Source organism: Haliotis rufescens, unplaced genomic scaffold, assembly GCF_023055435.1.
Source record: "Haliotis rufescens isolate VD_foot unplaced genomic scaffold, xgHalRufe1.0.p SCAF_2, whole genome shotgun sequence".
Lineage (NCBI taxonomy): Eukaryota > Metazoa > Mollusca > Gastropoda > Lepetellida > Haliotidae > Haliotis > Haliotis rufescens.
Window position 1 is genome coordinate 24,443,552 of NW_025963890.1, and position 12,360 is coordinate 24,455,911.

The window sequence follows — 12,360 nt, forward strand, 5'->3', positions numbered from 1 at the left end:
AGTCATACAGACATGGTGAGGCCCGCAAAGTACGCTGACATGTCCCAGTAAAGCATCTGTGAGATGTTCTAGGGCGGAGGGTCCGCCAGAGACCCAGCACATGACGTGGTTCAGCTTGCGGTTGCTCTTCAGGCAGAATGATGGGCAATACCAAGGGCAACCATACGCATGTTAATCCACAGTATCGCAAAGTAGACACAATTATGGATAACAACTTCTTTATTTACTGTAATGTGACATTTCGGTATAAACCTTTTAATTAATCCACATGGTGGAAACACCAGATATTGATCTTCACACCCAAAATTAATTTTACTGACATTATCGTCATTACACCTTCACTATCATTTCATCAGTTCCCTTATTTGTTGTTGGTAGTATATCTGCTCTTTTCCAGACCAAGTCCATTTACAAACCTTGACAATACTGTCAGGGGGAAACAAATCATCTTCCTGAAATGATGTATTAATAAGCTCATAGATTTTGACATTGATCTCTGTTGATAAGTCTTGAAACTAGAATCAGTTACCATATTTGCAATAAACAAGTTACATATTCGAACTACATACGTCCAGTGGCAAGTGATGAGAGCAAAATCAGTCAACAATACCATTGTTCACACTTCACTGAAATATGGTCCTACCGAACACTGCACATAATGTCATTTGGTTATTCTTTCCTCCTCACAAATGTGACATTGTTGGAAGGATTGTTTTCTGAAGTCTTTCCACTTGATGCAAATCAGCCTCTGTCCAACATGATCACATGTACACTGTGGATGTGCACCAAAAGAGTTTGTTTTTGGATGTATAGAGAGGTGACTGTACTTTGTTTCAGAAACAAGTGACTATACTATGTTATCATGTGAGGTGAGGTGAAATGGGGTTTAACGTCGCATCCAAGTATATTGCACTAATATAGCGACATACGTGTGTCTGCTTGTACTAGTTCGGACTAATGCCGATTTTATAGTGATAGCACACTCAGACTCCAAGCCATGCAGTCTTTGTTTTGGCCCCTTAATGCCAAGTGCAAGTCAGGGTAACAACAAGTACAATCTTTTAACATCCTTTGATATGACGCTGCCAGGGATCAGGGATCGAACCCCGGACATTCCACTTTCCAGGCAGACGCTCTACCACTAGACCATGGAGGCAGTCTATTTTATTTATTTTTTTCAGCGATATAGAGTGACAATTGTTTGTTCCAGAGATATAGGAGTGACTACACTTACTTTGTTTTTCAGAGATCCCTTCTCCATCTTTTCAAAGCCCAGAGCAAGAACACAATCAGCAAGACCTGCAATGACACCACCATACTTCCAGCCCTCCATACTATACTTAGCAGTGCTTCAAAAGGTGCTGGGTTGCAAGGTTACCATACAGAAACAATCACACAGTGAGCGCCTGTACTTGGAAGTGTTTAGCTGATGCAACTGAGGTGGTTCTCCATCTGCATAATGCCACTATTTCTAAGATGATAGTCTATGTCGAGGAGGCATGTCTTAGATGCACATCTTTCACATCAAATCAACACACCTGGCACATCAACATCCCTTTCTCAAAAATGTTTACTCCAAATACATTGTTGCTCAAGTTGTAACTTCCATTAAGCAAGTTAACTATAGTGACATTACCTCCTTCAATGAGCTGCTTGGCCATGAAGATGGCAGTGGAGCCAGTGGAGCAGTTGTTGTTCACCTGTAGTGGGAGTCATCAGACAGGCATAAAACTCTGTGTTCTATATATACACACATATTTGCTTAACAATTTCTACTAGTAAATAACAAAAGAGACAACTAGGATACTTGCAACATCATGTACCAAAATAAAAATAACCATCTAACAACTTAATATTCATTTCTTATCCATAACTTTGATGGGATAGTTGTGTCAAATGAATTTGTAGACATGTTAAACAACTACTGATAGATTCAATGGTCCAGCAATAAACTAAGTTGACAACAGGTTATCAGTTAATACCAAAGGTACTTTGTGAGAAACAAATGTCCCAGGTAACTACTAGTGACCACTAGTAACCACTAGTAACCACTGGTAGCCATGCTCATACATAAAGGTGAATTTGGTAAGGAAAAACATGTCAGAATCAAGCAAAAATAAATGGTGTTTCATTATTTCTCTTGTATGATAAAAGTTATTAGTAATGTACTGTGGAATTTGTGTTGTTTTGTAGTCTTGCACTTTGGAAACCAAATCACTATAAAACATAACATCTGGTGCTGTTTGTCTATGAAACTTGTAACAAGTAAGAACGAAGACTTGAAAACCCATACTACAATCCTGGTTAAAATCTTTCACACCAGAGAAACATTTTGGCTATCAATGGCTACCAATATTCTGTTAAAGAATACCTGCCAACCACTGGTCACCTCTGTTAAGACTTGTGGTGACCAGTGATAGCTATTAGTGCCAATTGCTTCTGGTACCCATGGTAGTAACTGAATGTCATACGTAATGCAATACTTCACCAAGTACGGAAAGTCTAGCTGTTAATCATCATGGTCATAATCATGCATGTACATCAAAATTATCACTACATTTCTCAAGCAGTTGTTGAGATGTTGCTTTTTTCAGATGGAGACTCCAGTGTTCTGGTGTCAGCATCTTGTCTGATTTCTCAAAGTTTCCAAAACACCTTACAGCTACGGATTGTCATGTCCAAAGTGAAATCAGTAAAATATGTGAAGCAACTATAACTTGACTAGCTAAGGCACTCTTCCAAGAGAGAGGCGCATGCATCATCCAGAAGACCAGAGATTTGAAGGATCATGCTTGACAGAGGCAGAGTGAGGCAAGGGACTAAGTTGTTCTCTTTGATGTTGTAGGTGATGAACTTTTTCGAATGTGAAGAAGAGGAACACAAAGTATCTGCTACCCACATTCTGACCATGTATCTGTGGCCTTTAAAAGTAGGTACCCAAGGGAGGTGCTTAGGTCATTCCTTTCACATCTAGAATCAACCAGTAACTAGAAAACCTCTCATCACTGTGCTCAACTGAGATCATGAAGCAGCTGCCATGTGATGTTGAATCCCATCAATACTGAAGGATGGGCTGGATCATGCTGGCTCCCCATGACAAGATCTTAAGGCCCCTGCATAACTATGTGAGAGTTGTAGTAAGAGGGTATTTCTGAGTACTCACGTTGTACACTGGAATACCAGTCATGCCCATTTGGTACACAGCTCTCTGCCCACATGCTGAGTCACCTGCAAACAGATACACAAGACATGTCACACATCAACATCAGATACGATACACAACAAACAATCTAACCCAGCCAATTTATCTCAGTCTGAATATCCCAGACACATCTTATGTCATCAACAGGTTCTGCTTCGCTGGCCCACCAGGAAACAAAGGTCTGCTCGTGAGATCTGCTTTCCTTGACCACCGGTAGAAGGTCTGACAGTTAGATCAGGTACTTGCCCACCGGTAGAAAGAGGTCTGACAGTGAGATCAGGTACTTGCCCACCAGTAGAAGGAGGTCTGACAGTGAGATCAGGTACTTGGCCAGAAATGTCAGTCTAATTACCCTCCTGGAATTGTTTAATTTGCATGGATGAAAAATGCTTTGTATTTGTACCTACCATAAACATAGCCAACACATGCCTGCTCAATCTTGTCATAGGAAATCCCTGCGTCTTGAAGAGCCTTGGTACCTGAAGTATCAATTAGAAAGGTCAGGTGTAGTAATAGTAGAACCCTCTGCCAAGTTCAGGGAGCACTGCAGTGCTTGTACCCTTTGTTTACATCATGTGAAACAGCTCCAGTTTTATGTGCATAAGAGAACTCCATGTCAGGGATAGAAATTAATTCTGGCCTGTCGGCCAAAGGGAAGCAGAAATTATTTCTGGCTAATAAAATAATTCTATTAGCCCATAGACTAAGTTTTTTGACACATTCTGTTAATTATCTATCATCTTCTGAATTCCTCGTCAAATTGCTGTGCTAGAAGCTTGGCATAACATTTCAAGTCTTTCTTTCTCACGAATAATGTACACAATTTCCAATTTAACTCTATCCACATATTCTGACTGATTCCTTATATTTTAATGTATTTATGGAACTTGCAAATTATCGCCTTCTCATACAACATAATCATCACTACTAAAACATCACACACATATTTTCACAGGCAGTGAATTCAGTATCAGGTCTCCTGTGAAATCCATTGGCGAGAGACGTGATATTAGGGTCACTTTGTGGGACCACACTGGCATATGCCTCTATATGGGAGGGTAATAAGGATGTCATACATTGGGAGGAAGTTGGTGATAAATGTTATAAATGCATGGTATGTTTGAGGTATCAGACTATTATGTAATGGAAACCAAATGATATTTCTAGTATCACCTTGAAATGAACACTGTTGTTATCAATTGAATATCTTGTCTGGGGTATTTCTATCCTGCAAACAACTGCAATGCATAGTCACCTGAAGGCTAATAGAAGGACAAGCTTTTTAAGGGACTTCCATACACATGTCACAATTCATCTGTATTCGGGATAGTAAATTAATGTTTCAGTTTAAACTGTCTGTGCCAAAAACTATTGAGTCTACAAGCCCGAACATCTTTTTTAATAGATTTTAGTGTTATCATATGGACTACCAGCTGAGCTTACTAGACCGGATAGAAATTTACTATGCTCTGGTTTCAGAAGAGTGTCTAAAGTCCCAGACTGGTTAAGTTGCATCTTTAAAAAGCTGAATGCAGGATGACTGCCCAAAAGGATCATAATGGAGTCCCGATTTGGCAGAAACAACAGCTCTTTCTGTCCAGCTAGAATTACATCATGTCATAAGCATACAGACAGATCGTGAAGCACCACTGCATTCATAATCTTTAATTTCTTCACTCACAAGATTCTTTCGCCATGTCAGGGTAGTCAAAATCATCTCGGCGACCAGGCTTCTCAAACTGAAAATCATATTGGAAAATAAACTCACTGCAGAATATCTCTTCTATTTCTACTTATTTGTAAGAATAATAATTGCAAATATTAGTATAAATTGTATATTTATATACTAACTTCACATTATGCATTTCTTCTTCTTCACTCCAATTTGGAAAGATGCTTGTGTTGAACCATGTTTCCAGCTTCTAAAACAAACAACCTTCACCCGTACACACCCCAGCATCGCTATGGTTACTGATCAACAACTGGGTCAATTTCGTGCTGTCAAATACAGTGACCTTACATGACCTGATGACATGTGTTTCTCTGCCAACTCATTCTCCTTTGTAGAGCTATCAGGCTGGAGGAGAACCGAGATGTGGGGATGGTCAGGTGGGCATATTGCAATCTTCCTGAGGCAAAGGAGTTAACTGACAACATATGCAGATGTTACAAGATAACTTGGGAGGTTCCACAGGGGCCGGAAACCTGAGGAGTGGTCCACCAGTTTGTAGGAGCGGATAAGGGATGAGTTCTGCTATCAGTGGAGAATGGTAATGTTGCGAGCGCGACGATAAGTTTCGAAGGCCATCCACTTATGAAAGGCGCGTGGTAGATGAACGCTGCAACAATAGTCTTTGCTACCCGCTTGGAATAGCCTTTGGCGATAAGGGACTTCTGCAAATATGCCAGACACATAGATGGAGTGTTGCGAGGGTCACTGGGTGTGAGGTTAAAGTAGAAGGCTGTTGCCTGTTGGCGAGCCTTAGCAAAGTGGGGAACCAGTCGTGCGATGGTGCAACCTAAGTCAGAGACAGGTGACTGGTGGCCTCTACCTTCTGCAGGACTCGGGGAAGAACACCTGTTGGAGGAAAGGCATTAAGTGTTGTCGGACTGTACCATGAGTTGAGAGGAGCGTACGAGTTCCGCCCAATGAGACACTGCTAGAATGACCGCCTTGAAAAATCAGTGTTTGACAATCCCCGATCCAGAGGAAGGGTGTAAGAAAGCATTGAAGCGGCTGCAGGTGCAGTTGGCCTTGCAAGGTGAGAGCTTGCGCTGACATCAAGAGGCCCAGGAGCTGTTGGCATTGTCAGAGCTGGAGCAGCTGTTTGAGTGCGAATAGAAAAACTGTTGAATCTTCACCCAACGATCACATTGAATGAACATCATGCCTTGACGAGTGTCGAAAAAGGGCCCCATTGGGAGGGAATTAACTCTGACTTGACAACGTTGACCTACCTCCGGAGTTGGTGCAGGATAAGTCAAGTATGTCCGCATCTCCATGTGCCTGAATCCAGTCGTCAAGATAGGAGTTGAACACGATTCTGTGAAAGATGAAGGAATTTTGTGATGGGTCTGGTAATGTGGCCCAAAAAATTCTAAACAGGAGCACCTTCTATTGGTAGTGGCAGCCTTGGAAAATAAACCGAAGGAATTGCCGGCGCTCCCAATGGATCGGAACATGCAGATAGGCGTCCTTTTGATCAAGGCTTACTAGGAAATCGCCATCATACGAATGAGGCGGGTCTTCCAGATAGCTCACACATGTGCGCACACAGCAGTACTCTCAACGTCTAACTGTCAGCAACCTCACATAGAACACTACTTATCAGTAATGTGTTACCCTGGTGATATCGAATGCGAGGTCTCGTTATATTTATGAACTAACTTTTAACATTTCACAGTAGCATACCTATAGCGTCGAACAGGGTCGATAGCTGTCTGGCAGGATATTCCCTCTGTAGAGGTCAAACGTAGTTGGTAGTGAGGTCCATTCTTGAGCAACTGTGTAAGGAAGGGGTGTGCGAAGACGATCCATTTGTCTGCCAATGGAGTATCTGTGACGGGAACGGCTGGAGGTGGAAGTACCCAGTCTTCCCGTAGTGGAGGGGAGTGGCTTCTCCGTTGAGTTTCCCCCTCCGGAAGACTTTAGGTCCGGAAAACAAGATGGAACGTCCAGTGGAAGACTTAGAGCCACACTGTCCCCAACGTCCTCTTTCGGGGCCCCGAAAGATGGTAAAGATTACGATGAGTGGGCATGAAGTGAGGATGGCTACATTCCTTCTTTTTTCTATCCTCCAGTTGTTGCTTGTGTAGGTGAGAGGATATCAACTGTGCCTTGTAAGTGGGTGTCTTTCTGAACTTCCTGAGAGACCTCCTGAATCCGGTCCACGAACAGGTTACAAGACCACCATTGGAGTTGATATAGGCTGGCCTTGAATTGGTCATCCCAAAGAAAGTGCTGTAGCACACTATGGGGACGAAGAGCTGTGACTGAGCCTGCGTGATGGGATAAGAGATCAAGAATGCCATGTAGGATGTCCCAGTCCATAAAAGAAAGCTACCCTAAAAGAAAGCAAATATATTCTCTGGGTCCAAGAAACACATCCACACACAGTGGTGATGAGAAAGAGAAGGAGTTGGCAGAGAGAGACACGTCATCAGGTCATGTAAGGTCACTGTTCACGGGAGCACGTAATTGACCCAGTGGTTGGTCAGTAACCATAGTGATGTGGGGTGTGTTCAGGTGAGTGTTTTTTGTTCTAGATGCTGGAAACATGGTCCAAGCATGTTTCCACATTTGATCAAAGAAGAAAAAATGCATAGTGCTAGATGGGATAAGTTTAAAAATTGATTGCACTATTTGCATTACCACTGTGTGAACTAGTATGATTGTTTGATAATATTTCGAAACAAGAGTCATCGGGAGGTGAAATATGGTGCAATATGAAAATGGGCTACTTATACCCCACTTTTGGTTCACTGCCATTGGATACATGCAGTTCTGTGAAGAAAAACACAATTCTGTTCAGTATTTTTCAATACCCAAATCATCCCAAGACGCCATTTCACCACAAGACTGATCTGTATAGCAAGTTTCATCTAGAAATGGAAAACAGACATAGGACAGATTGACATGCTATATTCCCCTATTTTTCAAAACAGGGGGATGACAAATTAACCCAATGTGGATTCCCAAATCAGAACAGGACCACTACGCCCAATTCTTGTCAAAAGGGCATCCACAGAGTACAACTTGTTGGTCACATTCTTGTATGTGATTACATGTAGTTGTATGAACTGAAGTTGTATGTTGTTTCATGAGATCTCTGCCTATAGCCGAGACAAAATGTTTGAAAATGTCCACATTGTGTGAAAATTATGGGTGTGTGACACTGGACCTACCTCTGACTTGTCAAACTAACAATGATGTAGTGTACTGAATTTTATCAAAAATTCATTTCAAATATAAGAATGGTCAGAAGAGAACATCAACAATAACTGGATGTATCTCTCGCAAAAATGGATTTTCCCCATCAAAACAAGGTAGAGAGGGATTTTCAAGTGCCAAAGAAAAAGGGGCATAACTGTGTTGTGCTTAACTGTAGAATATTTTAACTTGGTTGCTCTGGTGAGAATTCACTATGGGTCACAATACATTTTTCTTTGTTTATGTGTAGCAAAAAGGTCATAAAACCCTTAATTTTGGTTCAGAGCATAAAAAGATTTGATGAAAACAACATAATTTAACGCTTTTTCAATGCAACAGGAAATCTTTCCGTTAAAAATGTCTTGAATGGTAAAAAAATAAGATTAATTGTTTGTTAATATAATTTAACAAGTCATACAACGGTTAGGCATCAGTATGATAAAATTCAAATATTTAAACACAGTTAACATACAAAGATATTTTTAAAATATGACTTGTACGTATTTCACAAGAAAGTGGTTGATTATCTTCCTTTCCTTAGTTGACAGAGAATTGATGCATTATATCATTATTGCCATATTTTGACTTGTTACAAGTCATATTTGTAGTACTTTGACCAGAATAAGCCCACATATTAATTTTGCGATTGAAATTGCTAGACTGCTCAAAACCTCAACAGTGAATGTTCCATATGTAAAAAGTATCTGAAAATGTACCAGTTCAGGGATGCAACTCAGTCTTCTGGGCCATCAATGACCCTACCAAGTATATGCAAACAGCCCAGGTAACTATTTCAATTAATTTGCTGTGCTCAGTATAGTTATTACCCATGTACATAAAAGAGGCTTGCAACAACAACAAAATATTTCTTTAAATTTAGTGTTATGAGTATTGTTTTACAGTTTCACAAATGCAGTTGATGTTCCTGTTTGCAGTCCTGATCAGATCATTAGAACAAGGGGTCCTTGAGTTATGATCATATATTGTCCTGGGCCCACTTGCACAAAGCGATCTTAGCGCTACAACTATTGTAAGCCTATGTTAAAGTATGGGAGTTAAGATCATCTTAGCGCTAAGATCGCTTTGTGCAAGTGGGCCAGTCAGTGTATTCATGTATGATTTTGGATAATGTCCTCACAACATATACTTTATATTTTTCATATTGTTGATAATTAACACGTTTGCATCCTACATTTTGTAGTAGTATGTTATTATGTATATATCATCAAGTCAGAGCTCCAGATAAGCTTTTGGTGTTGTGGGTATTTTACCCTTGCATTTAAAAATCAATGGGTATCAGTAATTCTATCTGGGTATTCAAATTTCTGTTACCCTCTAGTTTTTACACATGTGGGTATTTAAGTTAAATATTTAAAAACACTATTCATCTAGTCCCTGCAAACTGGTGTCGTGTGGGCTCGAGAGCTTTAAAGGACTCAAAAATACCATGATACTTCCACAAGAAAGTGTGATGGCAAATGATCATGATGTAACTGTCATCGTGGAGTTCGGCAAGGTTGGCGGAATGTTTGTATATAATTTCAAAATAAGTTGCTGATTTGCTTATCGAATACGCAGGGTTACTTCACAATATTTTGATGATACGCATGTTTTATTTTTGTAGCATATCAGCAATGTTCGTTGCGTATTTGATACGCTTGAATATTATTTCACTGCTTATTTCTGCATTTCTGATGCGTATTTTACGCAGGTACACATCTTATCTGGAGCTCTGTCAAGTGTATTTTAATGTCAGTTTTTATTGTAATCCCGAAGTCTTAGTCGTTCAACCACCCAATCTAACCAGCTTCACTATTACAACTAAGATCAACACGGCGCAAAGAAGTTTGTAGTATACATGTACTTAACTATTGATGTAAGTACTGATGTATATACTGTCATTATGACCAGCACATGTGTAACCCAGAAGATAAAACAAATTGTATTTTGCATGTGGTACCTTCAGAATCAGAAACTTCTCTATGAGAGTGCTAATATCTCGCTACAAAGAAACTGGATCAATGTTTTCCGCATTGCAATATGCTTTAGGCCTGTCTCCATCCCTCTTGACAGACAGACCTGCTACATGGAAATGGGTAAACGTTTCAGCGCAGCGATATGCTGCTGTATTGGGAAATAGATCAAATAGAGCTAGACTGGTACCCTGCCCTTCGCCTCCTAGCAGCTGCAGGCGAGGGGTGCAAGCGCTCCAGGGCAGGTAAACCAGTCCAGGACAGGATGTGGCTCCCTATTACGAATGTTGTCGAATAACATAAACATGTTTAGTGTAATCATTTACAGTACAGAATGTTTTAAAAACTATTTTAATAATTATAATGTATTTCGTATGTATGCATGTCTTTATCCACAAGCGAGACAAAGATAAAGTTTCTTCTAAATGTTTGGTTACATCTTTCCAACAATTACTCATCTCCATGCCCCCATGTAATTTTCTCAAAACAATAACAAATGAGGCACAGCACAACAGTCACCATTGCACTTGCTTTCTCTATAGTGTTTTGCCTCTTTTGTCAAGACACCCCTCCCCCCTTATATTCAATGATCGGGTGTATTATTTATCTGGTCAGCTTGCATTTGAGTATTGGAGCAAGTTCACTTTTCACTGCTGGAATAAATGGTTCATTTCCCGCATATGTATTAAACGACTGACATCCAAAAATCAAACCACTCTGGTTACATTTATTTGTGACAGAATGCACTTGTATTTCCTCTGGTGATGTTTGCAATCTAATGATTCCTATCCCTAAAATGAAATCACTAGAGAATTCTATGACATGTTCGAATTTTAAGGAAAAGGTTAAAAAGGCAAGCCAGTGACATCTTTCATAGCAGTTATTTCATGATAAAGTGAGAGTCCATCAACACAGATCAAGGTTTTATCATATCTCAAAGTCCACTATCTGAACCCACTATAGGCTACTGCATAGATGTAGATCGTTTTAGGAATACAACTAAACAATGCAAGACACGATTAAAATAAATATGAATTTCGAAAAATAACATGTGACGTTTCTCAAACTCCAAAATGTCACCATCTAGAATGCAATTCACCTTGGTCATGCCGACACCGACAACAAACACTTTACGACCAACCATTTCGTCGAAGCTTCGTGCACTGTTTACAACGAGATGAGCCATGCCTTGACCCGTAAAGGTTCAGTAGTATTTTCCTTCCAGCTATTTACCGTTGATGTGTCGCAACGTTGTCGTCTGTTGATGGATTAATATTGGTTCGCTTTCTGTCGGAAGCATACTATATCAATCTCCACACATTTATATTTAATGTAATGTTTAAATACATCTTTGGATTGAATTTTATTGGAGTGATTTCATATTTATAATTATGTGTAAATTGGGTATATCGCTAATGAACAGAGACTGATATATAGTTGAGACGCAAAAACGACTTGCAATTGTACATTTAATATTAAAGATATTCCACGAGGTAAATATGTTCAGATAGTATGACATATGATTGATGGTCGTTGGAATTGTATTTGCCCTGGCAGCTACAACCATAAGGGTGGAAGAGTGAGATGCCTAGTATCACGGCAACGTTATGTCGGAGGATAAGCCCAGTGTTATAATCGTTTATCACTCTATCGGTAAGACACGAACACAGGTATGGTGTTCAAATGAAATTATATTCGTCTGCCATATCGGTGTTTGGGATACAATTCGAACATAACTTATCCGCTGATAAAATGTGTTTGTTTTTCATAGTTTTTTTTTATACATACCTATTTTCCATCAGTTACAGAAAACTAGACCGGTTAATAAACAAAAAGGTGCTTATATTAAGAGACCGCTCTAGAACTAAGCAAAACTTACAAGAATATGCAGAAACTTATTACACAATAACAACAGTAACTGTACAGGAAATGGAAACCCTTCCGGTAGAGTTGTCGGGTGGTAAATGGTTGCTAAAGATATCTGATTTTTTATTCAGTGTTCTTTTCATTTAGTCAGCGAATATGCCCGATATCAAAATGAAAGCATTGAAAGCTTTGACAATTTCAGTATACTTTTCCCGATATCTGCATATCCGTAGAGACGTGAAAAGCAAAAGTATAGTAATACATGCCGTTTCTGGAATGTCCGTAATGTTGTTTTGTTTTGGTTGTTGTTTAACGCCGCACTCAGCAATATTCCAGATATATGGCGGCGGTCTGTAAATAATCGAGTCTGGGCCAGACAATCCAGTGAT

General features: G+C 39.9%; 1 protein-coding gene across 1 annotated transcript in view; it reads right to left on the bottom strand.

Moving 5' to 3' along the window:
* The window catches only part of LOC124146184 (sterol carrier protein 2-like), a 48,197-nt gene extending 36,867 nt beyond the window's left edge, over window positions 1-11,330 (bottom strand). Inside the window, exons 1-6 of the mRNA XM_046516347.2 lie at window positions 11,205-11,330; window positions 4,884-4,941; window positions 3,610-3,681; window positions 3,164-3,228; window positions 1,637-1,700; window positions 1,235-1,299 (exon numbers count right to left, since the gene is read on the bottom strand). Of these exons, the coding sequence (XP_046372303.1) occupies window positions 1,235-1,299; window positions 1,637-1,700; window positions 3,164-3,228; window positions 3,610-3,681; window positions 4,884-4,941; window positions 11,205-11,291 (411 nt within the window). The 5' untranslated portion in view covers window positions 11,292-11,330. The remainder of the gene's footprint in view (window positions 1-1,234; window positions 1,300-1,636; window positions 1,701-3,163; window positions 3,229-3,609; window positions 3,682-4,883; window positions 4,942-11,204) is intronic.
* Window positions 11,331-12,360: the final 1,030 nt, after the last annotated feature.